Source organism: Dermacentor albipictus, chromosome 10 (genome assembly GCF_038994185.2).
Source record: "Dermacentor albipictus isolate Rhodes 1998 colony chromosome 10, USDA_Dalb.pri_finalv2, whole genome shotgun sequence".
Taxonomy (NCBI): Eukaryota; Metazoa; Arthropoda; class Arachnida; order Ixodida; family Ixodidae; genus Dermacentor; species Dermacentor albipictus.
In genome coordinates this window covers 97,105,434-97,132,987 of record NC_091830.1, presented here as the reverse complement: position 1 = coordinate 97,132,987, position 27,554 = coordinate 97,105,434, and the positions used below count along the sequence as shown (strand labels likewise).

Genomic DNA, 27,554 nt, shown 5'->3' with positions numbered 1-27,554 from the left:
CGAACAGTGCAGACTGGCACGAAACAAACAAAACGAAGCGTAAGGTTTGCTGCGTCGCCCCCCACTGCAGAACACCTCAAAGAATTTAAGCTGGCAAAATCATAAGGAAGGCGCATGCGGAGACCGGCAAGGAGTGCTTGCTGGGAGAGGTTTCTCTTAGGCATCACTTCCTATACTCAAGAGTTAAAAGTATGGAATGGCGTAAGAAAGCCAAAGCGGCCACAAATCAACCTTTTGCCCTTTGTGAACGACGAAGGGACTACCTTGGAAGACTAGGCCAACGATCTGGGCGAACACTTCGAACATGTATGAAGCGCCACGCATTACACAAGGTCATTCCTCAAATATAAACAATTAGCTGAACTTACGCCACTGGATCGTAAATGCCCTCGGAATGAACTATACAATGGTCCTTTTAATATTGCCGAGTTTGAAGCTGCATTGAGCACATGTAAAAGCTCTGCACCGGGAGCTGATAGAATCATGTATGACATGATTAAAAACTTACACAAAGACAGACAAATGACACTTCTGGCACTTTGCAACTCTATCTGGGCTGCCAGATACCTCCCATCCTCATGTAAGGAAGGTATTGTTACAACCGTCTGGAGAGGTGGGTAAAGACCCTTCCTTGGCAGCGAGTTATCGCCCCTTAGCTCTTACAAGTTGTCTGTGTAAGCTAGTTGAAAAAAAGAATGATTAACCGTAGACTAACACATTTCCTTGCACTAAACAATATGCTTGATCCCTATCATTGTGGCTTCAGAGAAGGGCGGTCCACGACTGATCATCTTGTGCGCATTGAAGGAAATATCCGCGATGCATTTGCACATTAACATTTCTTATCGATATTCCTCGGTATGAAGAAGACGTATGACACAACGTGGCGATGCGGGATCTTGCGAGACTTGTCGGAAATGGGCAGTCGTGGAAATATGTTAAACCTACTAGAAAGTTATTTCTCCAAACGTACCTACCGCGTGAAAATCGGCAACGTATTATTGCGATCTTTTATTCAAGAAACTGGTGTACCTCAGGCAGGCGTACTCAGTTGCACACTCTGTATTGTTAAGATGAACACACTTCGTGCATCTCTACCACCGGCCATTTTTTATTCCGTCTACGCAGACGATGTACAAATAGGTTTCAAATCCTGCAACCTTGCATTGTGTGAGAGGCAAGTATAACAGGGCTTGAACAAACTGTCCAAATGGACAGACGAAAACTGATTTAAAGTGAACCCCAATAAAAGTTCTTGTGTACTTTTCACTAGAAACAAAGGGCTCATTGCAGATCCCAATTTCTAAATGTATGGGCAGCAAATTCCTGTGAACAAAGAGCACAAGTTCTTAGGCCTCATACTTGACTCTAAACTAACTTTTATTCCACACATAAAGGATCTCAAGGTGAAATGCTTTAAAGCAATTGCCTTACTAAAAATTTTATCCCACACAACATGGGGCAGCGATAGTAAGTGTTTAATGAATCTTTACAAGAGCCTAATTCGATCACGATTTGGACTATAGAGGCGTGATCTATCACTATGCCGCCGCGAGGGCGCTAAAAATGCCAGATCCCGTCCACCATATAGGGATCCGACTGATCACTGACGCATTCAAAACAAGTCGAATTGAATGTTTATAGCTAGAATCAAATGAGTGGTCACTCAATCTGCAGCGAAGCTACATAAGCCAAACATGTTTTGTGAAAGTTCACACAAATCATCAACATCCCTGTTTTATTACAGTCAACGATATGACATGTGCCACACTATCTCGTAATCGTCCCTCCGTAAGACAGCCCTTTTCACTGCGTGTGAGGGAGCTTAGCGTTCAAATAGATGTCCCACTCTTCAAACATCGCTTAATGGTTCCAGCTAAGCTGGTACCCCCTTGGGAGTGGCAGCTGATACAATGTGATATATCTTTCCTGCAAGTTACGAAGCCTGCTCCAGAGATTGAAATAGAAATGCATTTCCTGGAACTCCAGTACAAGCACTCCTGCATGGAGTTCTACACAGACGCATCGAAGTCACGCGACGGGGTGTCCTATGCAGCTGTCGGTCCATTCTTCTCGGAATCCGATGTACTGCATCCGGAAACAAGTATCTTTACGGCTGAGGCCTACGCACTATTGGCGGCTGTGAAGCATATAAGGAAATCAAAACTCCAAAAATCAGTTACATATACGGACTCCCTAAGTGTTGAGAAGGCCTTGATTTCATTCCATAAGCACAAAAATCCAGTAATAAATGAACTCTATTCCGTCTTGTCTAAAGCGTATATATCTAACCAGCATGTGATTATATCCTGGGTGCCTGGCCATAAGGGCATTGAAACTTGAGCATTGAGGGCACAAGCATTGCGAAACTACTGGCAACGCTTGTGGGACTGGGAAACAAATAATAAGCTGCACGTAATAAAGCCACAATTAGTTTTCTGACCTTCCGCAACAAAATGGCGCTTAAAAGATGCCCTATTCTGTCGTCTAAGAATAGGACAAACATTTGGCACCCATAACATTTTACTCACTGGAAATGAGCCTCCAACCTGTGGTAGATGCGGGGATACGCTTACCGTCCTCAACGTCCTCCAGAAGTGTGGGGAAGCCGAATCTCAGAGAAAGAAACATTTTCTCTTAATATACCGGCCGCACATCCCCCTTCATCCTGTAATGTTACTCGGCGCAGAACCACTCTTTCACATCAACGCGATCCTATGTTTCCTGAAAGATGTCGTGCTACATGTTATTAGCCCCATACGTTCGTAGCGCCTCATCTCTACAGAGGATGCCGCTGTGATAGTTGTCTCGTATAGCACATGCCTCTAGGCCTTTGTGTTTCAAGGGCTCTGGCGAGGCAGTAGTGCTCCAGGCAATTTTATCATCTCACACATTTTGTATATTCCATCGTTATTTGCCAATGCATTTTAGTGTTTATAGTACACATATTTAACCATTTCCATGGTTTTATTACGTGTAGGCATTATAGAATTTACACCAACTCGTTTAGGCCCCTTTACAGCCATGTTACATTAAATTCGCAGAACCCATAAGAGAGCGAGTAAAAACTTTATTGAATATAAATAAAATAAGGCGCGATGGTTGGAGCCCGTATTCCAGGGCCCCACTGGCACGAGCGGCTCGCTGGGCTTGGTCCAGAAGAGCCAACTGGCTCTCCCGACCCTCGTTCGCCAGCCTTGCCTCCCACTGCCTATTCCTCATTAGTTGATGTTGGTGTAATATGGGGCTGTCTGTGTGCGGAGGCCTCCTGGGGAATTCCCATATGATTTGTTTTAGTGTGGGTGTGTCTGTGCACAACGGTCATTCGTCAGTGAACCTCGTGGGGTGTAAAGTGGTGCAGGTTTCGGTATGTATTCATCTGAATACGACACCAGTCCCTCATAATACCACTACAAAGTCCTTAACACTAGCATGGCGCTCTTTCGCCACACCTGACCCTTGCGTCATTAAACATGAATTAACAACCGTAACGGTAACCCCTCGCCGTACAATGAAACCACCCGGGGCGTTGTCCAAGATGATTATTTGTTGGAAATGACTGAGGCTGAACCCTAGAGGGCTTCAGTGAGCAGAATGTTATAAACTTCAGCGTACTAAGGTGAGAAGCGACGCGTTAAGTGACTCGAGTGTCTGGCTCGAGTCCATCGTGGCCAGGTGAATCAAACTTTGTGTTAGGTCGTACGTGTCCAGTCCTCTCAGATGCTTTAAATTCCAATGGTTCGGCCACCATTGAGAGAGCAGTCGTGGCCGCCTTATTGCATCAAGTGCAGTAGCAACGACCATTCCTTCCAAAATGCAGTATCCCTCTACAGTGTGTCATCTGTGATGGTGAGCACGCAGTAAACTCGCGGACTTGTCCATCATGTAAGAAGGAGAAATAATAGTGACAACAAACCTAAAGGAAAACATATCATTCGAAGTGGCACAGAGGCGTCTATCACACGTGCCGAAGAATAGCTGCGTAAAAGCAGCGTGTCAAGGGACAGCGCCAGAACAGCTTCCGGCGGCTGTTAGGCCCACACACAGTGAGCCGGTCACGATGCGATCCGCCCTCTTAGCAGCTGCAGCGAGCGCGGCTCCTCCAGGGAGTCATCGGTCACCGCGCTGGTCGCCTCAATTAGCCCCTAGAACGAACTACAGGGGCACTGCGAGCGCCGCTCGCGTGACATCAGGGCACGGACTCGCGCCTGTCGTCTGCTGCAGTTCGGGCGGTGTCAAGGCGTTTTCTAATAATAATAATAATATTTGGGGTTTTACGTGCCAAAACCACTTTCTGATTATGAGGCACGCCGTAGTGGAGGACTCCGGTAATTTTGACCACCTGGGGTTCTTTAACGTGCACCTAAATCTAAGTACACGGGTGTTTTCGCATTTCGCCCCCATCGAAATGCGGCCGCCGTGGCCGGGATTCGATCCCGCGACCTCGTGCTCACCAGCCCAACACCATAGCCACTGAGCAACCACGGCGGGTAAGGCGTTTTCTGCGGTGTTTTCGTCTGCTCGCCCACGTTCTCTCTGCTTTTATACTTGTGGCGGTCTCAAATATATTTTTGGGACGTCTTCATTTGCGAAAATGTATTCAACGAGCTTATTTCTCAGACGACAATGCAGCTTTCAAAGGCAACGCTACAGTGCCAGCCGAAGCAGCGCAGACCAGCCCATTGCGGGTTTTTCATGCGCAGATCGACAACTGCACAAACATAGGACATAAGAATACAGTTATGATATCATACCTGCGGCGGTGCATTAAGTATGTCACAAGCGCTTGCTATATATCACTCCTACAACAGCTACGTTGATATTAATCCGTTAAAACCGGTTTGCTCACGACGAGTAGTTCATGGTGTAATATCGAACTTTTCGATTTCTTCACAGAAACGCTCGGCAGTAACACGGGCACTTAACTAATGCTGCAGTTTAGATTCTACAAGCACCACTTGCTTCTTTATCTGCTTGTCAAAATTAGGTGGTTCTTCACATGTTTATTTTAAACTGCGATAATTTGAAGTAAAGCTAATGAAGGCTCACAGCTATTTACAGAATACAAAAAGGAATGTACCAATATATATTCCCTTTTCTGTGCTACGCGTTCAACGCATTTGAGTAATTTACTGGTGCTTGTTGCTTTGGCGAACTGACACATGCTGCTCGGCCTAAATTTTTTAGTGAAATATGCCTATTCGACCACATGGCTGCAGCCAGAAAGAAGTTGAAGCGTCAATCATTTGTAGTATGAGACATATTCAAGATATCATAATTCCCCAGTGGAGGGTCAAAAATCAAGTAAAAATATATGTAAGGCTTGTAGTGTTTTCTTTATGAATGTTTGCCATTGGATTGGATCAAACTTTATTTTGCCTGCAGTTGGGCGAGGTTCTCTTTTATATACCGACAATGGGAATAGTTCTCCCTTTGTATTTTTACACGACGCTAGATCGAGACATGGTGAGACAGAAAGTGCTTGAATTTTCCTTTTCAAGGCAATCTAAGCTGCGCTGTGGCAGCTCGAAAATACTTTAGCCATTCCAATTGGCGCAGTAAAAAAATGCTTTATGGTTTCAATTTGAAGTTGTAGTGAACTGATGTGTTTCGCGAACAAAGTGTGCCTAGCCATACCGACAGTCGGTTGCTACCGTTGCGTAATCAGGGGTGTGTCATATTGTCGATAAATGCTAATGAGGGCCACTATGAAACATTTCATCGCCTGCAGTTGATTGGCTCTCGATCTTAACAAAGAAACTTTTTCTCTCAGTTGATTGCTACTATGGTATTTGTGAAATAACTACGTAAATACTCTACATGACGCGCCGTAGTGTTAGCAGCTATCAGCGATACGATTTTTGGAGGCCTGTTTCAGAGAGGGGTGAAAGTAGCAGCAAACTTTTTCATAAGGAACGCGTGCCTAACTCTTTCTTCTACGCAATAATAAATGGTCATATTTGACTAGAACAACTCACCAGAGTAATAAGAATCATGATGACAGCTTCGCTGGGCAGTGTCTAACACGGATAACTTGCTGATGCCAATTATCAAGCTTTTTCTTCTACGCGAAATACAATGTGTCTCATGTCTATATACTAAGGGAATGTTAAGTGTTTATCCATGTATCATACACAACTCCGCGTGTTGAATTTGCAGACATTCCTTTTACGGAGAATTTATGGACAGACACGGCGCATATATCCATTGTAATACCAGTAAACTCATTCAACGCTACATAGCTCGCGATATTCAGGGCGCATACTTTTTGACTCCCGCGCTTCAGGAGAAGGAACTCTGGTTCACGCATGGCTGGAGAAAGAAGCTGACATACCCTTCAATAAGTACGGTTCGAGCCACCCATACCCCAAGCATACATGATGGGAACGAGCACGCACGGCAGCCGAGCGAGCCCCAGCGAGCGGCGTACTGGCCGTGAAGTCACTCGCGAGAGGGCGCCACTCCAAATTCTCGCCGCTAATAGCTTGACTCTTGAACAGGCGTCTTCTCGTCAACCAAGCCGCTTGCAAGAGCGGGTGTCCAGCGCCCCGCAAGAGGCGACGGACACAACTGCCAGTGACAGGAAAGTTGCGCTCCTATATGAGACACAAAGCACCCATGTCTTCTGCAATATGGACAAGCAAATATTGTTGTCTAATGTGAGGGGACCTTAAAACTATCTAGATGATTTAAAGAACTTCTTTAAAAACTATGTCTAGAAGTACAGTGTATCCATGAAACACACTTGAACCCAAACAGACAAACTTTCTCATGCACAATGCCATTTTCTGGAAAGACCGCGAGGAAGAATGCTCGCCTCATCGGGTGGTGCGACTTCAATTTAGAAAAAGGTGTAGCCTGTCAGCAATTACAGCTCCAATTACAGCATTGCTCGGAAAGCAGTTGCTTTCCGAGCAATGCGGCTCAATAGCTTGTCACACTCCCTTCAGTCTAAATTCCACGCAGTTACCAATTGCACACAACAGAATTTCAGAGCAAACTTGCTGTCAAAACGATTGTGTGAACGAGCGCGGCAGCAACAGCGAGCGAAGTCCCCTTCGTGCACTCTATCACCTTGGCGAAAGAGCGGCGGGAACACAGCGCGCGCAAAGGTATGTACCGTTTGGAGATCCCTTTCAAGATATGGCGCGCGCGAAAGCACTCGCGGCCGTGCAAAGTACGCTCTTGTTGACGCAGTCGAAGCTGCTCCCAACCCCTCCCTCCTCCGCTGTGTCCCGACTTTGCTCCATTTATGACGCATGAGATTGAGCCGCGATCGCCAGTTCCCTTCGCGCCCGGCGGACTTTGTACACACCTCAGACGGCTTTCAAAGCAGCGGTCCCGGCGGGCATGCGCACTCGACGAAGCCGCCCCGAGTAGACCTCCCCCCACCCCGCCCCTCCCACTTCCACTTTCCCGCCCACGGCGGATCTTGTCCACGTCGCAGTTGGCTTTCAAAATACACCGGCCTGGAGCGGGGACGTGGGCCGCTGGGAGGAAAACGCGCCCTCTCTCTACCCTGCGCCCGGAGCCTGCCGCGTGAAGGAGACTGCGCGATTCCTCCCTTTCGTCTGCATGTTTCACTCGCATATACAGCATACGGCACGCGGCGACCCTTTTCTCTCCGGTTGCGGCTAGGGTGGCGTTCGGGGCATGGAATGCACCCAGCCCATCTACTATTACGTGAGGTTGTAAAAAATGAAGGAGAAAGGACTTATTTAGCTTAATTAAAGGGGTCTAGTTACGGGAGCCCATCTTCATGCAGGAGCAAGTCAAACCTCCAAGTTCACATCGGGGCCCTCTGTCCTCACTCTCGGAAACTCTCTGCTTTTAATAATGTCGTTTAATATTAAAATCACCTAAGTAATGAACCTGATAAAGCTCATTAAAGACTGCCGACAATGACTCCAAGAAAAAGATGTACCGCAATCGTGCAAGCCTTCATAATTAGCAGATTAACCTACCACCTACGCTATCTTAACCTGACTCAGACCGAGACGCACAAGATGGACACCCTCCTCCATGCAGTACTAAAGGCAGCGCTGGGATTCCCTCAACATGCGTTCACGCAGCTCCTACTGTGACTCGGGGTGCACAACACCATCCGCGAACTAGTCGAAGGTCATCTTAACAGCCAATCGCAACGTCTCCAATGAACAATGCAAGGGTGCCTCATTCTATCCTGGCTAGGACACCAAACCCCAAGAAAACCACAACAGGAAGACAACACACTTCTAGCACTTTGCATTCGCAACAAAATTCACCTTTCCCTAATTCCCCGGAATATGCAGCCTGACCATCATAGAGTCCGAAGGAACGCAAGAGCAAAGCCCTGGCTCGACCCTTAGGCAATGGCACATCGAACACACCGGTCCTATACATCGACGTGCCCACAGAGACGTGCCCTATGGCTAGTCGTACTAGACATTACAGACATTCTGTGGGCTTCGGTCACGCTGAACACTGTGGACAGTGCACGACGGAAGAAGCTGCTATCGCCCTAGCCATCGTACATGCTTCAACCATAGCGGCACCGGATGGACCCATCACAGCGGTCAATGATAGACAGACCGGCTGCAGGACGTTGGCACAAGGGAGGGTGGCACCCTACACACACCGCATCCTTACATCATTACACCCGACAGCGTTACACAGGGTGTGTATCGTATGAACACCTGGGCACGCCTCTTTCCACGGTGCTGAACGTGCCAATGCGGTAGCCCGAGAGCTCGCTAAACGGGCGCCATTGGAAGAACTCCCAAACCCAGACGACGCACCGACATAACCGCTGAACTACACTGAATCTGTACAACCTTACAGAGATAGGAGGCGACACTTCCCCCCACCACATAATTCCCTTAACCGAGAAGATGCTGTCGCGTTGCGATAGCTTCAAATTAATTCATTCCCCTGCCTCTTTTATTATCTTCACCTCTTACACACAACCCAATATCGCTTATACTGCCCTACTGTGGAGCAAAGCCCGCAGTATATCATTGCACCTGGGAGTACCCACACCCTACTTGTTACTCCCTTATTCTTTCACCTTTTCCCTGGAGACCGCACTGACCAGCTTAGATCCGCAAGAGCAGCGACGGCTGGTCCCACGGGCACGCGGAGTGGCATTAACCAATGGGGCCCTGAGCTAAGGGCTCCACCCTACGAAGAAGTCACCCCATCTCTATACAAATAAACGTTTTCTCTCTCTCTCTTTCCTCCGAATTAACTGTGCCTCCGGAGCAAGCTGTTTCATCCTGTTTTTTCGCGCCGATTTCATCGTAGTTCAGCGCCTGGCTCTCTTGCTAAATTGAGGAAAGGGAAATCGGAAAGATTTACTCCTCCGGCTGAACAACGTTTCCCGAGCTAGATACCTTATACTTTTTCTCTGTATGGTGTTCAGCGTCGCAACACAGTGCCTGATCCTCCTTCTCAGTTCCTGTCGAGGAAATCATAACGATTTCCTTGTCTGGCTTAACTATGCCTCCCAAGCTAGCTACTTCATCGTCTTTCTTTGCACTGAGTTCTTCACTGTAATCCAGCGCCTTACCTTCCCTCTGAATTTCGGTCGAAGAAGTCGGCTCCACCCTAACTTCATCTGCGGAGAGCTTGTTTAGTGAATAAACCCGCCTTTACTAAACAGTACATGCCTGCCTCGGCGGCGCTCAGTCGGACTACGACCTGCGCTAATTCTTAGGGCACCAGCTCCAACAACCGCTCCGGCCATGCGTCCTGGTGAAATTATTGCATCTCACAAATGCGTTCAAAGTTAATCAGGTATGCACCGATGTCAACGCCTCTTTCGTACGGATAAAGAAAACTCGTAATTTCCAGGCTGTGCATTTGTGGCGGCGCCATGTCTACCCCGTGCGTTCATCTCACTATATCTTGTCTTATTTTCCCTTTCTTTCCCGCTCTTTCTTTCCTTTCGCACACCTTCTCTTCCACTTTTTATTTGCTCTCTCCATCCATTAGCTCGCGTTCTTTTTCTTCCGCTCTTTCTATCCTCTCGCGACATAGCTTTTCCCAAGCCTCCTTGAGTTTGGCCTCATTGAAACCCTCTTTGTCAATCGCAGCACGAATAACTGGCTTCCTCAACCTAGGGGTAATATCCATACCGAGCTCTGCTGCCGAGGGCAACAGCTCCTCTTTCTTTAACAATGCAAAAATCTCATGCATTTCGAGAGCTGACGAAACTTCCCCTGTATTACCCGCACAGTCGGTGGCCATCAATCACACCTAATTGCCCTTTAGAACCGTGTTCTTGTCGTCCGGCAAAACTTAGTGCCTCAAGCACTCGCCCAAACTCCAGCCTGCAAAAGTCGTGTCTCCCGGAGCCACGTTCCGAGGTCCGCAGATCGCAGATGGTGGTACAGCCTTCTGCTGCTCTCATTCCACTTTCCTCGACTGGTCCAAGACTCCACGGCGTTACTGCGACGGTTATGTCTCCCTGAGTCTTGAAGAGGAGGTCTGCTGATCCCGGATCCACAGAAGTCGCTCTACCGTCGTAGTTTCCCTAGATCTTCGAAGTTTGTGTCTCCCGGAGCTACGTACACCGGTCCACCGATACCAAATTTTGAGGACTGCGTTCTGGATCTAACCGCTACCAACCAGATATTGCGGCTATGGTGGCGTTCAGGGTATGGAATCCACCATGTCCATGCACTATAATATGAAGGAAAAATGGCTTATCTAGCTTAGTTACACAGCTCCAGTTACTGAAGCGCACTTCGTGCAGTAGCAATTTGAACGTTCAAGTTCACATCAGGACCCTCTGTCCTCACTTTCAAAGCGTATCTGCTTTTAATACCGTCCTCTTTCCTAGGTGAGTCGTCTGGGATATTTGAAGACTGTCCAGTAATAAATAATCATCGTCGAATCCATTGCGATATCTCGCCCATGCTCGCAGTAACCCGGAGTAACTCCGCCTCCGAAGAAACTGGTTTGGAATCTGTGGAAAGAAATCAACCAGCGACACCTAGTTCGTTCGTCCTTACCGACTTTTCTTCTTCGCTCCGGCTGTAAGGTAAAAGGCGGTGAGAGGACCTTAGGTGCAACCCTGCAAGAGTCGTTTTACACGCTGTCTTGATGGCTGGATAAGTGCTGAAAGATAGGTGGTGATTTGGCTCGTCTCAAACGTCTAATAAACTGCGCCTCACAGTACCTTGTCGTGGTTCCCCACTTTTCATTCTGTGCTCAGGTTTCTAGGTGGTGGTGAGCGCTCTTCAACTGTCATTGTCCACGCTGCGTTGTCGTCTAGATAGTAGGTGCGGTGGTTTTATACGCGGCAAACCTTCAATTAACACGTGTGTGGTGTTGAGACGTAACACTCGCTTCGACTGAATACTGAACCTTACGGCGACGGCGACAGTAGAAATGCGCTTGGAGTTTGCATATAGTTGCTACAGCAACGAAATGCGACACATCGTTCGTAGAGGTAGCCAAATACGGTTCAGTGGCGCAAATTGAAATCCACTTCCTAAAACTCCAGTCCAAGTGCTCGTGCACATAACTTCACATTGACGCCTGAAAGTGACACGCCAGGCGTTTCGTCTGCAGCTCTCATCCCATCGCTTTCGGAAACCAACGCCCTACACCTGGAAAAAAGCATCTTCAATGTACAGGCTTATGTAATACGGTCCGCTGTTAGACAAATCAAGAAAACTAAACTACACAAAACCATTATATTCTCGGACTCTCGCAGCGCCGTAAAAGCTTTAATGCCTCTGCACAAATACAAATACCATGTATTCACCCAGCTTTATACCATTTTTTGCAGAACATATATATAGGCTTGGAGTACTCCAGATGTCACATCGATAGCAGTCGAGTCGGTCGAGCTGGAAGAGACAAACTAGTAACAAAGTGAAAGAAGGCGCGAAGTCATAACTAGTTGAGCATTATTTATTACCACGTTAAGTTTAGCAAGGAGTTTTCAATTTAATACTGTGTCAAATGCTATAGAGAAATCCATAAAGATAGCGTTAATGGCTGCCGACATTAAGGTTAAGAAAAATTCCATGCGTAATCTTAACAGCGTTGTCATACTGAAACCACGCCCAAACCCATGCTGTATGTTATACAACAGATTATGTGATTCTAGAAAAAGCACTATGTGTTTAAGAACGATATGTTCAAAGATATTGCAAGACTGGGATGTTATTGAAATCGTATTGTAGTTCGACGAAAACAGCTTATAACCGTATTTCTAAAGAGGACGAATTTCAGCCATCTTCCATGAGGAAGGAGCAGTGAAAGATGATAACGATTTATTGACTATGACCGTCAGATAAATTGACGACCACAAGGAATAAGGATCCAAGATTGCATTGTGTGTCCCGTCCGGACCGGTGCATTTTTTTAGTATCTCAGTTTATATAAGGTTAAAACACCTTCATTGTTTATGCCAATGGCACTGATTGCTCCAGAAAAAAATTTATTTTTGAGAGAAGGAAGGAAGTTTTTATCAGGTACAAATACGGGCTGAAAATACTCGTTGAAAGCATCTGATATTACTGGTGGATCAGTACTGACGTCATTATCAATTGTGAATGAAGTGGGTGAAGCAACATGAGGTAAAATTAACGAGGGTTCGTTCTTAACAGATCAGGCTGTCGAGCGCAAAAACTTAAAAATTTGGCCATTTACAGCCTAAAATTAAGTGAATTTTTTTCCCTTCTGACACCTGTACGTGCTTATGCGATCGTTGGTTCGTTTAGAACACCGAAGCCTACGGACACGGCGAGATAAATGCAAGATGTCAAAAGGGATCCAGGAAAGGTTAGCATTGTTTTTCTTCGTTTTAACGGACACAAGTTGTTCCATACATGACTTCACAAGATCCTCGAGCTCATTAACAAGGCAATGTAGATCCAGTCTGCCTGACACAGAGCAAAGCGCATGGAAATGATAAGCTAAGAGATCAGTAATCTAATGGTTACCCGTACAAGTGCAGCCAGAGAAACTAATGAATGTATGCCGTGATTTGGAGGTACGACAAGAGAGCGGTAACAACATGCCTCAATGATCGGAGGCTCCCTGAATTATATCGTAAGAGAAGTCATTTTTTGCTTGATTAGCACATAATAAAAGTATGTCCAGGATATAATTTAACCTGTTGGCGCCAGAAACAACTTCATTGAGGCCAAAAGAAGGGGAAATATGTATTACTTTATTACAAACTGTTACGTCACGATGTAATGTATTTATTGCAGGCCAGTAGCGTTCAATTCACCCATCCAGATAAATGGTGATAAAGAAATGTTAGTGAGGTGCATGAAATTTGGAATAGCATGGATGAAATGATTTATGCTTCAATTTTATGTAGAAACAGGTATGACATTATAACGAGTGGAACTCACCTGAGGCTGTAAGAACCTGATTATTAATACGGACGTAGGAAGTTGTGATGCTGTAGAGATCATGGAAACAATCAAGTAAATCAATATTACATTATATAAGACTGAATGCTATTTGAAGAAACGTTATGCACCAAAAAATGTCGCCATAAACAATATCTTCCAGGATAAAATGCTTCCCACACAATCTACTGTTTGGTGAGTGAAAAAAAAAAACGCTCTGGGTAATGTTTTTCGTCCGTCCCTCTGTAACCAGAGCAATACTGCGGTAGATAACAGGTCTTTGGCATCGTTCTATAGGCTCCTGAAGGCCATTTAAGCTTCTCAGCGCTCGGACATATAAACGAAGAGCTTGTAGCGCCACGAAAAAATCGTGCTCTACCCAGCTCCTGCGCTGTTTGTTGCGTGCCCCCTCCGAACCAAATATGCCGCCGTGTGACTGTGGTGGACGTGGCGGAGAAATTTTGCAACCAATAAAACAAGCCGCTATTTCGCCCTAAAGACGAAGCATCCATTGTGATTGGAAACTATCAAGCAGCTGTATCCAGTAAAGTTAGTATTTTTATCCGCTGAATAAATTGCCGTGAACATAGGTGGTGGCCTATGCAACAGAGGGAGAGCACTGGGTGTTTAATCTGAGAGACATAAGTTCGATTCCGCCTCTATTACACTACATTTTCCGGCTTGGATTTAACTCCTGACACTGGCAAAAACTGCCGAGAGCCAGTGCGGCTATACTAGTCCGGGCACGACCAAATTAGGAAACCCTACTAAGCTTCAACAAAAACACTCGCTCACAAGAACCGCAATTGACCTATTTAGTGCAGCATTCGGCCGCTACCTCCCTCATGACCCTTGGACCTAACCCATGCCTCTCAGCCGCCAGCGGGTGCGGCGCCTCTGACAAAGGCAGAGCCGAAACCTGCGACGTCGCACAGGGCGCTAAAAATTTTTCGTTGCGGGGAAGCCGCCACTGGATACTGAAACTGGCAATGTTCAACACATGTGTGCTCGGGGCATTGGCGTCAGAGCCAGTGGCCAGCTGAGACTCTCAGAGACTGCACAGGGTGCTACAGGTATTCAGGTGACAACGTTTTCTGTCCGAAGCCGCACGCCAACTGATCCGCTGCCCTGTCGCCGCTCCTAGCGTCCTGGCCCCAGTCTGGCTCTGGGTGCCATGGCGCATAAGCGAGGCCCTGATGGGGATGCCGGCGGTTACAGCAGACCAGTCATGCAGCCTTATCTTATTATTGAACACCAGAGGTCGAGGGTTCAACTCCCCATGAAGTTCAGTGCCATAGCACCAGACGTTACATTTTTCTGCACGTAAATCATCTGAGGCTTTCGCCTTGATAAAGTTTTCCTTCCTACCTCTCCTCCATCATGTAGCGCATGCGTTTCTACCGTAGGAACTTCTCTAGATATAAAGGCTACCATCTCCTGTATGACACTCTTCACAGTTTGACTCTCTCATTGTGAGCTCTTAAGGTTTCACGGCTGCAGACGTCATTCGCTCGTCGACATGTTCATCGTCTTTGCAGGTCGGTATGATATTCGTGATGGCAGTGGAGCTGCAAGGGATATGTACCAAAGGTATGGCCCCATCGTGGTGCAGCAGCTACCGGGACGGAGGGCAATTGTGCGACTGTTCAGTGCAAATGACATTCGGATGCTGTACCAAGAGGAAGGAAGGACTCCACGCCATGTTGGATCACTGGCTCTTAAGCTATTTCACCAAAGCCAAAAGCCGCAGTTCTTTGCAAATGACGGCCTGCTGCACGCGTAAGTCTATTTATGCATGTGCGATTTTCACTGTACTTAGTTGTAGACACGCCAACTTCATGTACACTTGCGTTTTGTTCTGTGCAACTGTCCCTTTGTGAAATTGTTTACTTCTCTCTCAAGTGAAGTTTAACACAGTAGTGAATTATAACTGAACGGGTTTACGGGCGAGCAGGCCAGCGGTCGAGCGGAGACGGCAGCGAAGCGCCGCACGTACCCTTACGAAAATGGGTGTTGAATTTCCATTGTCGATTTGTTGTACTATAATTGAGTCAAATCAAAGTACATGGAATTTCAACACCAGTTGACTCACCACAACGAGAGATCAACGGAATTTCCGTTGTGCACTGCCAATGATTTTTCCGTTGAATGCTTTCCAATTGATTTCTCGTTGTATTTTCATGTTGCGATTACACCGGTACCACATGGTCACTTTCAATCGTCATCTTGCTCCATTAGGATCAATAATACGCGCATCGCGTTCGAGCCTCTTTATCGCGATCATAGGCTGACTACCATTTGTTTGATACAGTGTCTCGATGCTTAGCCAAAGGTTAGTGTGGATCCAAGCACTATAAGTAGCATTGAATTTTTTTAGGACAATTGTTTACATACTGAAGACTACTGAAATCATAAATATAGAAATGAAACAGAAAACTGAGTGAATGAAGGAATAGCATAATTGAGCGAATAATAATGAGGAGCAAGAATATGTCGAGAACAGTGTCATACAATCAGCTGATGATAACGGCCCTATTCACAATGACAAACGAAATATTTTCCTTTAAAAAATGTTTTATGTTGAAATTTTTACAGCACATTAGACAAATTTGACAAGTCCCTTGGACCTGCAACACCTGAAACTCCATTAGGATCACTTAATTGGACAGTGTTATCAGCTGTCACTGTCAATTGCAATCAAGAAATTTGATCCATATCAGGCTTGATTGCAATCGAAAGTGGCTCTGTGACACCAGGTATTAGATGGAATGACGAAAGCCAGGCGTTCTTCAGCTTGTGGCTGTTTGGGCTTGTTGTTCCACATGTTGACAAACTGAGCAGAGAAAACACAGACAGAAAGAATGATACGAATGCTTGTTTGTCATCTAGTTTCTTTTATCTGTCCATGTTTTTCTGCTCTACATTTTCTCAACAGGCATCCATGTTCACTTAATATTCCAGAGGTGTAAATTAGGATAGAGTACAGGCACACTGCAACAAGGCAACGGCAACTATCTGCAAATTACTGACAACCATCGTGATTGTTGCCCGAGGATCAGCTAGGTCACACTCATTACAGTATGAGTATGCATCCTATCCTAAAGGGAGTCAGGATAGCCGTCTGCTACAATATGAAAGAAAAATACACCTCTCACTCTATTGCACTGCTTGTTTCTTATTAAATGTAAGTGTCTATATGCAGATTTACAAGCACCCTGCTTGTATTGATACAAGTGCAATGCTGTTTAATGATGTTTGTTAGCATGCTGGAAGTGTGCATTTCAATTACCCTAGCTATTTCACTAAGTGATTGTCGAATAAGAAACGTGTTTTTGTCCTCATAGGAAAAAGCTCATTTGAAATATGTCACACTGTTTGGACTTATAATATATTCCCCAATAGACCTATATTTTGCAAGTTAGATCTAGCATGCAAATAATGACTGCTGTTGGCCACACAGTGTTGCTGCACCAATTTTCAGATTTGCAGACGTGGATAAGCAAATGAAGAGAAAATGAAACGCATGTTTTGTGCCACCTCATCATTCCAATGTATTGCTTGTGATAATATGAGGGGCCACTCGTGAACCTGTGTGCTACTCCCCCAAGCAGCGATTACTCAAGGAACCAGACATATAATGCTCTTTATTATTTACAGGCATCGCAAAAGTGTGCAATAGCATACTATACATGAAAAAAATTTGTATATATCACTTTTGCTCACAGCACACATCATAACAAAGCATAAAAATGTGGCACAACATCACGTAATAACTTAACAAAAGCAAGCATGGTTAAATAGGATGTGCTTAATTCAAAAGAGTCCATAGAGCTTTCCAACAAAACTGAACTCTGTTGCAAGGTAATGTAACATTTTCTATGGTGTTGGAAAATCAAAATGCAGCTGCAGTATTTATTTTGTAACAAGCGATGAAAGTGACTGTAAGGTCTTGTGAGCAACTTCCAGACAGCGAATAGCTAAAGCAAGTATAAAGCCCTTTGATGGCATCTCATATTACTCATCTTTTATTATGTAGTTTAAGGAAAATGTTACTTCACCATTCCATTTGGACAACTATAACTCACTTATGTCAAACAAAATATTACGCAAACATCTAATTTTGCCAGCTACAGTTGGCAATCTGAAATTGTGGATATCTGATGCCATTGACTTAGCGTCTAAGTGTACCATTCATAAATTCAAATGGAAAAAGAGGGTGACTCCACAAAGGTCCCCAGTTTACGGCACTGTCGACAACATGCAAAAGAGGAGAGCATTATATGTCACGTACTTGATACCGTACAATTCCTGGTACTCAAGAAGAAACTTCGTCATCTTTCTCCTAACTGTAGCAAGCTCCTGAATGCAGATGCAAGGGTCAAGAAGGTAATGCATGATCACAAAAAATTTCAACTAATGGTTGTACTGTCTTTCTAGAATGCGTCCTATTAATGTGACTGGGGAACAAAACAGCAGCCAATTCCTCCAACCGGCAGCTTTCCACTCCTTTATGTCCTTTAAAGACCTTGGCAGCCTCGTTAGCTCCCATATGGGGGTGAGGCTCAGAAGACGTTTGTCTGTATCAGGAAGATGTCGGCATAGCTGAAATCGGTGGCACTGTCTGGACTTCCGCCACATAAACATTGTTGCCCGAACAAAACCAGAACAAACGACATGCACGTAGTGTACTACAAAGGCCTCAGTAAATGAAAAAAAAATGAAAGAAGTGTCAGCACACTTGCTACTTTGATGCCACAACTAGGGGCCTCCACGGCCTTTTGTGCATGGTACAAAAATGGCTCGTGTTCTGAGCTTGTTTGCAGAAGCACTTGGCAGACACACACGACAAAACCCATTTCCTTTTGAAACAACCTACCCAGAGTCCTCACACAATGCACAACCATAAGCACTGTTGAATTGTGTCATACTAGTTAGTTCACATTTAGAAACGCTGTCTACTGTACGGGGACCAGGAAATGTCTGACTTAGCGATACACCCCTGCTGTTCCTCCAAACAACTCCAGTGGATGATATTTCATTCATTGTTTTCAGAAACTGTATCAAAAAAGAGTTCATTGATGGCTTCCCTGTGCCAAACCACTGCCCAGACAACAAAAGAGTCTGTGCACATTCTTTGCATGGCAGTTCACTAATCATCAAAAGAAGAGACTACATGCTCACATCAGAACTTTCGAAAAGGGGCACACCGTCAGTATTCAATGTCAATGTAATGTTATTCGAAGTCACAGGCAACTTGTACTGATAGCTTTTTGTGATGTCACACACTTCAAAGGAAGTGCCTGTTCTACTGCATTGCAGCTTTCCCGATTCTAACACATCTGGAATTTGGCCCTTCAGATCTATTACAAGAAAAAATGATGAGCTTTTCAGTAAGCTGCCACTCGCATAGTTCACATTGCACTGACTGCCAACCACATCATTTCCTGGTAATTCTGGTAGTTCACCAATATACCCAGAGCACACACTACAGTATAAGTGCTTAGCATACTGCTTTTCGGATCCGGCAAAGTGTCAAAAAAGAAGTATACTTTGATGTTGGGTACGCGACACCTTCTGGCAAGTGAGCTCTGAGAAGCTGCAGTAAGCTATCGGTGGCTTCTTTTGAGCAGCCATGGCGCAAGCTGTGGGCCATGACCATTAAGAGGCTTTCGGCTTTCGTAAGCTTGGCTCCAGGAAACAGGTCTTCATCCTAAGCAGAGAGGAATGGTAGCAAACAATGGTGGTGTTAGAAAAAGTACAACATTACAATCATACACTTGTAGATGCCTGTTTTGTTACCTGCACAGTAAATTGGACAGAAAGTCCTGCCATGACAAGGGCTTCATGAGTTATCTTGTGGCACTGAGTTTATACTGGCTAACATGTTACTTAACCTGGCAACCAGCTTTAATGCACCATTTTAAGCTACCCCTTTTACTTTGTGAACCTGCCTCGAAATAATGCAGATGCCAACTGTGCATGGTGAACACCAGATGGCCACCAAAGAAACCTCTTTAAAGCAGCCATGGTACATGCAGCACAGTGAGACTAAGCACTGTCTTGCCATGAAATGTGTGCTTCGGGACAGCAGATATTTTTAACATGTACTTTTGGAGTACTATTAAATAACGACAGATGTTCAAGGAAGATTTGAGGGCTTCATTTGCAAACAACCCCCAAAAAAGCAGGCTTTGGCCACAACACGACAAAATTACACACACACACACACACACACACAAACACACACACACACACACACACACACACACACACACGAACGCACGCACGCACGCATTATGTATATATGCTAGAACAGGCGCCAAGATAACGCCTGAACGTTAAAGGAAAACCCTAGGAAATTCCATCAGCACATTACGTATTCTAAGGCTCTGCGGTGCTCTGTTCCTGCCTCAGCTCCACTTTACCAGCACCGGTTTACTAATGCTTTACCATCACTAAACACAGTTTACTGATGTAAACTGTGTTTACATCAGTAATATGAATTTAGCAGCGCGGTTTTCTCCTCAATTCGGAGAAATAACTGCTGCGAGCAATGATCGCATCGGTACGCTCCCTACTTCATTCCATCACGTCAATATTTTCACTATATGACTCGGTCACTACGCTGCATAAGCTTCAGGAGATAACCTGCGGCAGGCGTTACAGCGGGGCAAAATAAGACGTCACAGCAACAAAATAATATCTGGAAATTACGCCTGACACCACAACGCTTACCAAGTCATCCTTCCAGCCTCTCGGAAAATGCTGCTCGCCGGGGTCAGGATACACGTCAGCGCAATCAGCGTCATATTCCGATTCGCTGCTCTCAGACGACGAGGTAGACAAGGTTTCATGCGTGCTTTCCAATGGATGACAGTCTTCAGTTGCAGCGTCAATTGAAGGGGATGGTGCGATGTGGCCTGCGTCAGCGTCTGCTTCGTTTTCGCAGAAACTCTGTTCACTTGCATCAGTAGAACCCAGTTCACTGTCCAACGCGGCAGACGAAGCACCTACTGATGAACGTTTTTGAACCTATTTTGAGCGTATGGGCACGTCGATGGACGGGTCCCATAAGTAATTTCCGAATTGTCTTCTCGGCGACATTATTCGTGAACGGCGCTGGGCCTTGCACGATTACTTTACGATAAAATATAGAGCGCAACACCCAAGTAAAACATAGCGAACGGCGAATGCGGAGTACAGCGGAGTAGTCATACAATCACGTAGTAGTGCACCCGCTGGCTAGAAAACCTAAAGCGTTGCCAGACGGTCAACTGCCTCGACGCTCAATGACTCAACAGTGAAACGTTAGATCAGCGTATCCAACAGGTAGGTCTGGAAAATGCATTTTATAGTATTAGGCAATAGTGTGTGGCTCACAGGGCCGCAAACATTTATTAAAGTTTTGTTTCAAGTTTTTGTTATGAGTTTTTAAAAAAATAATTTTAAGCCAAACACAGCCATATCTAAAAAGTGAGCAGGAAACACTGACAGCATCTCTTTCGTTTGCGTCGTGTTTGCATTTTTCCGTCGCCATTTCGTACGTATTTTTGTTAGTTGTCTCCCGTCAAGTTGGTTCTTTATTTTATGTTCCGGCCTCTGCACGTGCGTTTGTTTGCTTGGACAGCTGGAGCGTAAGATGTCTCACGTCCTTGCGAAGTGAGTTGACGATAACAAGTGGGACGTGTATCCCGTGAATGCTTTAGCCGACACGGATGTGGCCTGCCGTCTCATATCGCAGCAGGGGTCAATTGAAGTATTCAACTCATCAGTTGGAAAGAAGGAGCGCCACCGGACCCGGCAGTACTCCTTGCCTTCGGTGAGCACATCTCGTGTTTTTTGACAGCTGTCCCTACTAGAGTGACATATTTAACAGGGAGAGGCGGGCTAGTTGGTGGTCGATATTGGAATGCATCATGTAACCGCGAAAACGACAACGGACGATGAAACATCCGCGCCTGTCCTGTGTGTTTCTTTCCTCGTCCGTTTTCGTTTGCGTGGTTACATGATGCATCCCAACTAAAGGCACGTTACACGGAACCTTTCTCAGAAAATTTTATGCGCTGTCCAGGTTGCCGGTGTAGCGTGTTGCGCGTACAATCAATTGATCACTAAGACACGGAAAAAAACAAAAAACATCTCATAGCGAATATGATCGACGCGACCAGTTTGTGTGCTAGACCTTGACATTTTTCATACGTATGCCCGAGCAGCGCAATGTAATACAGCCTAGCCACAAATTCGTGCCAGCTTGCCCGCTTATCAGTCATTCTGCTCGATATTTCAGCAAAGTTCTCACTGGTGTCGCATAAAAGTCGCGGGCCGCTTTTATCGTCGCGACAAGAGATTGGAGGATTTTTTACAAGCACTGCTCCCGGAGGGGACATGTAACCGGCAAACGAACGCTTCAGAAGAGCACTTGAGATTATAACAAAAGAGGCGGCGCAGGTTCTCCAGGGCACCCAAGGGGTGCGGGAGGATCAAAGCTGGAAGCAGGGCGGCCCGTGAGTTGGGGCCGCGGAGGCCGAAGCGTGTCAGGGGCATTCACACTGTAAGGCATTCGTATTTCGAGCTGCCGGTCTTCTACAGGTGGATGGTCACGCATTTATGAAAAAGAAGTAATATTTATTTGTTTACAATATCGCAAAGGCCCCAGTAAAGGGATTTTACATGAGGGGTGGGCTATTTACAAATGCATTAAGTGTTATATCCAATTTTTTTTATTACTGTATTGAAGTCGGTGCTACTGGAGAGGAGCGCAGCGTCAGAGGGAAGGTAATTCAAATCTTGCAATGTTTTGACAATAAATGAAGAAAGAGTCACAGTGGTTCGAGCAGATGGTGGGTATACAGCTGTTTCGTGATTGGTGCTGACTTGATGGCAGGAGTACAAGGTGACGTGTGATAACTATTCTGCGGCGTGCTGAAAGACTTCCAAGGTTTGCACGAGATTTTAGTTCGGTGAGACTAGAATGGTATGAGCATTCTGAGAAAATGAATCTGGCTGCATGATTCTGTACAGATTTTAGCATTTTATTAGGGTTACTTTGGTGAGGGTCCCAAACAGTACATGTGTATTCCAGTTTGGTCTGATTATTGTGTGATAGGCGAGAAGTAGGACAGAAGGATGTGCTAGATAAAGGTTACGATGTAAACAACCAAGAACGCGGTTAGCTTCATTAGTAGTCTGCATTGTATGAAAGGACCGTGTTAAATGTGATGACAAATGAACACCTACGTACTTGTACGCACTTACACATGAAATTGCGAAGTTATAGATCAAATAATTCAGTGATGAGTAATATTGCTGGCAATGAAAAGAAAGTAGTGATGTTTTATTTGTGTTTAGTGACATGAGCTACTCGTTGCACCAGATTTCGATCCGTTGAAAGTCAGACCGAAGGGAGTGAATGTCAGACAGGTTGTTAATTGGACGATATATGTAGCATGCAGTCGTCTGCAAAAAGTGTGATGTTAGAAGAAATATCACTCGGTAAATCATTGATATATATTAGGAATAATAGTGGGCCTAGGATCGTGCCCTGAGGCACGCCCAAGCTGACAGGAAGGTAGGCAGAAGACTGTTTATTGGCGCGCATGAATTGCTGGCGGTTAGTTAGAAAGTCACAAATCCATTCAAAAGCAAAAGAATTAACGCATGAAAGTTTTAGAAATGGGCGTTCATAAGGAACGTTATCAAATGCTTTCTCGAAGTCCCCCCCCCCCCCAAAAAAAAGGACACACACTCACACGATATATCTCACGTGCTCCTTTCTTCCGCATTCCAAAGAAAGCCTGCGAAATATCAAAAAATACCATGTGACGGGGCAATGGTGCACTGTTATTGTGTTGCTTGCTATCAAGCTTGCGATGGATGAAGACGTCGGCTGCAGCGAGACTGGCCCGTGACAGGGCGTTACGTCTGGTGTAGGTATCTGGGCGTGCGACTTTTATCGCATGACGGCACAAATGTGTGCTGCTGGCTGAGCGGTGCCGAAGCGATAAAGCATCTAAGGAGACGAAAGAGAACAAGAAGATAGCTTTATTTCTTTTTTATTTTTGAAATGAACACGAGCTGGCGGCCTGCCGATGGAGTGTAATGGAGTTGGGCGGGGAGGCGGCGTTAGGGCCGGAGTGATTTTGCAGTGACGTTCAATCCAAAAAGTGCCTTTCGATTATAATGCGTGTTCGAAGAGGTCACCATCTCATAGGTACATTTTCCAAGCCGTTCTTGATCATGGTATCAGGGATGGAGTTGCAAACTTGTCTTACTTTTTCTTTTAGGTTCTCTGATGTTGTAGTTGGTGTCCGGTATACTTGATCCTTGATGTAGCCCCAGAGAAAGAAAGCAAGGGAGTTAAATCTGGTGACCATACTGGCCAAGCAATGAGCCCATGCTGTCCAATACACTGCTGCGGGAATAATTCATGCAGCCATTTGCAAGCTTTGCTGCTGCCGTGTGCATGAGCACCATCATGCTGATACCAAATATCCTTGATCCTAGCCAATGGAACTCGGAAAAGAAAATCCTCAGGCGCCCCATCAGGGATGTCATTCATATGTTTCGCCTGTAAGCATGTTATTAAAAAACAGGGGGCCAATGATAGTGCCACCGTAAATTCCACACGACACGTTAACCGACCGCTGATATTGGTAATGTCTTCAAAACCCAGTGAGGGTTTTCGTTGCTCCAATAGTAAGTGTTGTGGATGTCCACGTGGGCATTACATGAGAAGGTAGCTTCATCAGTCCACAGTGTTTTGTTGGCAAAGCCCGGCGGAAGATAATCTTCCACCTTGATTATAATCCAGTTTACAAAGTGCTTTCGATTTTTGAAATAGCGGGGCTCGAACATCTGGTGCAGCTGCATGTGGTATGAATGAGGCTGCCTCTTCTTAAGTACTCTCCACATTCAAGAATTTGGCACTCCAGCTTCAGCACCCACACTACGAGCACTTGCATGTGGGTCTGAAGAAAACTGACACAGTATCTTATCTCCACGTCCTCGCCCAGGATTGAAGATTTATGTTGCTTCTTCGTAAAAGTCCCAGTGTGTCTCAGCGTTTCATATGCATGCACAATCATCATTGAGCTCAGATGCTTACCTGGATGCCAGTGTGGAAATAGCTAAAGTGCACGCCTTCTATGTCCACTTGACGCACCTAGAGCCAAAACCATATCCTCCCTTTCCTCATTGGAGTAAGCCATATCCGCTGCTCAACGTTGGTCACAGCTGAATAGCGTTGCTGTAGAGAACACGCAGGGATATGTGTGCCTGAGGAGCTCTGGATATTGGGGGCGAGCTCCACCACTGGAAACGCTCATGCCATCATCGGCGTGACGTGACATGAGAGGTCACGCGGACACAGTGGCCGCATCGGCTGCATTGGAAGCACCGAAGCAAGCTGAAAATGAAAGTTTAAAGTGCCACCTGTGCTACAGTTCTGATTAAGTGGTGAGGCTTTACCGCTTGACAACATTTGAAAGTACTCTAATAGGTAGTGGCTGCCTTTGGAAGTGTGCAGCATGGTAGGCTGCTGCTCGGTGCCGTTGTGCCGGACGTACGCAGTGGAGCCTGGTGTCAGCCTTATTCACACGTAGCCACAGAACAGAGCCATATGAAGCTTGACTCGCGAAACTTAGAAGTGGCAGACAGCCATCACCTACAACTCCGGTATGCAGCAAACAGGTGCGAGGAAGATTTCTGCTATGGTGTCAGGACTGCGCGATGTTCGGTGAGTAGCAGAAAACGCACACCGAGACGCTTGCCCGCGCCCACTGCCTAGCTAATGTCATGACGGCTTTAGTCTATGAACTTGTTGACGCTAGATACTGGCAAGTTCACTGGAACGGAAAGGGAGCGGCAAGAAGCCCATTAAAAAAAAGGCATGGCATATCCTGTCATGTCACGTTTGTGTTATGGCATGTCACGTTTGTGTTATGAATTATTGCACTGGATTACGAAGAAGAAGCACAGGGAAATTGCACGCTGAGAAGACCGATAAGCATACAGTGCGATGTAACTTGAGAAATAATATTGGAACGTCCAAGAATTTAGAAGACAAAAAAAGATTTAATCGTTGCGATGGCACATCAGAGTCACCGTAGGTGTCGAAATCTCTATCACAAAATTATTTTTGAACAGTTGTGATAGCGTCCATGCAAGAAAGATTGCCATTGTACTGTAAAATGCTCATATGCTGCAGCCTAAAGCTCACGGCACGGTGCGAAAATGCGCTCACAGCGAAAGCAAAACATTGTTCATAGACATGCATGCAGACGTGCAGTCGGTCGCTGCAAACCCGTGCGATCGCTGCATTGAGGCTTCATTCTGTTATGCCCCATTTGGTTACACAGACAGCCCACTATAAGAACATATTTCACATAGTTTATTCGCAGCATTTGCCTACCTTTCACGCAATTAGGGAGACTCCATCCTGGCGACCGCGTGCAGTGGCGCTCACTGTACATATGTATTCGGCAAAGAGATAGCGTCTGTAAACAATTCTGTGCTTTCAGTTTGCCCAAGATTATTATATCGACAGTCAAAAACTTCCCTCGTTGTGAGAGTACTTACATAAATGTTGAGGAGGGCCGCCACGTGGTGTTTTTTTTAGCGCTGTAAGTGAAACCTATGAGGAGTGCGCCGCGTGATCTCATACTACGCAAGGGAGGAGCTTCTGACAGATGGCGACTCCATAAGTCCTCGCCCCCAACATTGCAGTTCGCTGGAATTGTTTCAGACGAGGTACATAAGGTATGATCTACATCCGGTAAACTGGAACAGCCTGTGGGCACACTCTCTCGGGGACTGACACGCTGGTGACGGTGCACAAGTGTGAAGCCAGACGCGGCCACCCGATACTGTGACCACAAAGTGATGTGCATCCGTGGGGTGCGAGATAAAAAAAAGTCTGGTAGACAGTAAGTGCGAGAAGGAGAGCAGACGGGGCCAGTATGGAAAGAGTTGTCTGAAGAATACATGTGTAATCTTCCTTAAATATAGCCAAGGTTTTTTTACCATTAGTTAGTTTTGTCCGCATGCGACTTATCCGCTGTTATTCGAGCCCTAAGGTTTAAAGTTGTAGCATCATCGTTCAATTTGAAAACTTTTACAAGGTCATTTGTGTACAAAGGCAAAATTGCAGCAGCAGTAATTGCTTTCCATCATTCCCACGCACTTTGCTCTTTCCTTCTTTCAAGCAGAATCAAAATGCTGCTTTCATCTTTCTCTTTTGTAGCCTTAGATGCTTTATCGCTTTGGCAACATTTGGCCAGCAGCATGCATTTGCACCGTCCTGCAATAACAGCCGCATGCCCGGCTACCTACACCAGGCATAACACCCTCTTGCGGGCCAGTCTCACTGCTGCCGACACTGTTCATCCATCGCACGCATCAGAGCAGCACAGTAACAGTGCACAAGTGCCCCGCCACGTGGTATATTTTCATATGTTGTGGGCTTTCTTTGGAACGCGGAAAAAGGGGCCATGTGAAATATACCGTGTTGGACACAATTTGTTGAGAGGTTTCTGTAAATGCTCTACAACTTTGCATCTCACACTTGGGGTCTGCAGCCAATACTTAAAAAGTTGATTAATTATACATAAATAATCCGTTAGTTAAGGGGAAAATAAAAAACAGCCTGAGTAACTCTAGAACAGTGCCAACATTATGAATTTGGTTCAACTTGCGTCCGGAGTGCCTTTCATTTTTAAAACTTTGGCTCAAGCTACGTGGGACAAGCTGTATATATAGTACAGGAGGGAGATTGAAAGGTTTGATGACATAGCTGGCTGTTCATTACACTATTACCAAAAAAGTTGTTTGTAAATTTAATAACTAACCCTCATTTATCACTGGTTGCGAATAAGCTCATTATGTAAACTAGGTTGGTACTTAACCAGACTTACTTAGTCAAGACAAGCATGGGCCGGTTTTTTTAGCAATGCCTTTTCCCATGGAGGAAAGAAACAAAGTAGGAGGGCTTGACGTCACATTTTTGAAGAAGTGACTAGCGCAAGGGTGGACATGAGACAATGAGACACTAAAAAGATGACAAGGACAAGCGCCTGTCCTTGTCGCCTTTTTGTGTCCACTCTTGCGCTAGTTACTTCACCATGGAATACCAACTAGCCCGGTCTCGCACCCCACATTTTTGAAGCCGGAAATGCAGCCATGTTGGTGTGCCATCTCCCT

General features: G+C 45.6%; 1 protein-coding gene across 5 annotated transcripts in view; it reads left to right on the top strand.

Annotated features, from left to right (window-relative positions):
- The window catches only part of LOC135897286 (probable cytochrome P450 12a5, mitochondrial), a 169,632-nt gene that overhangs the window by 58,164 nt on the left and 83,914 nt on the right, over positions 1–27,554 (top strand). For all 5 annotated transcript variants that reach the window (XM_070526740.1, XM_070526742.1, XM_070526741.1 and 2 more), the window contains one exon: positions 14,897–15,137. In XM_070526740.1, the coding sequence (XP_070382841.1) occupies positions 14,897–15,137 (241 nt within the window). The remainder of the gene's footprint in view (positions 1–14,896; positions 15,138–27,554) is intronic.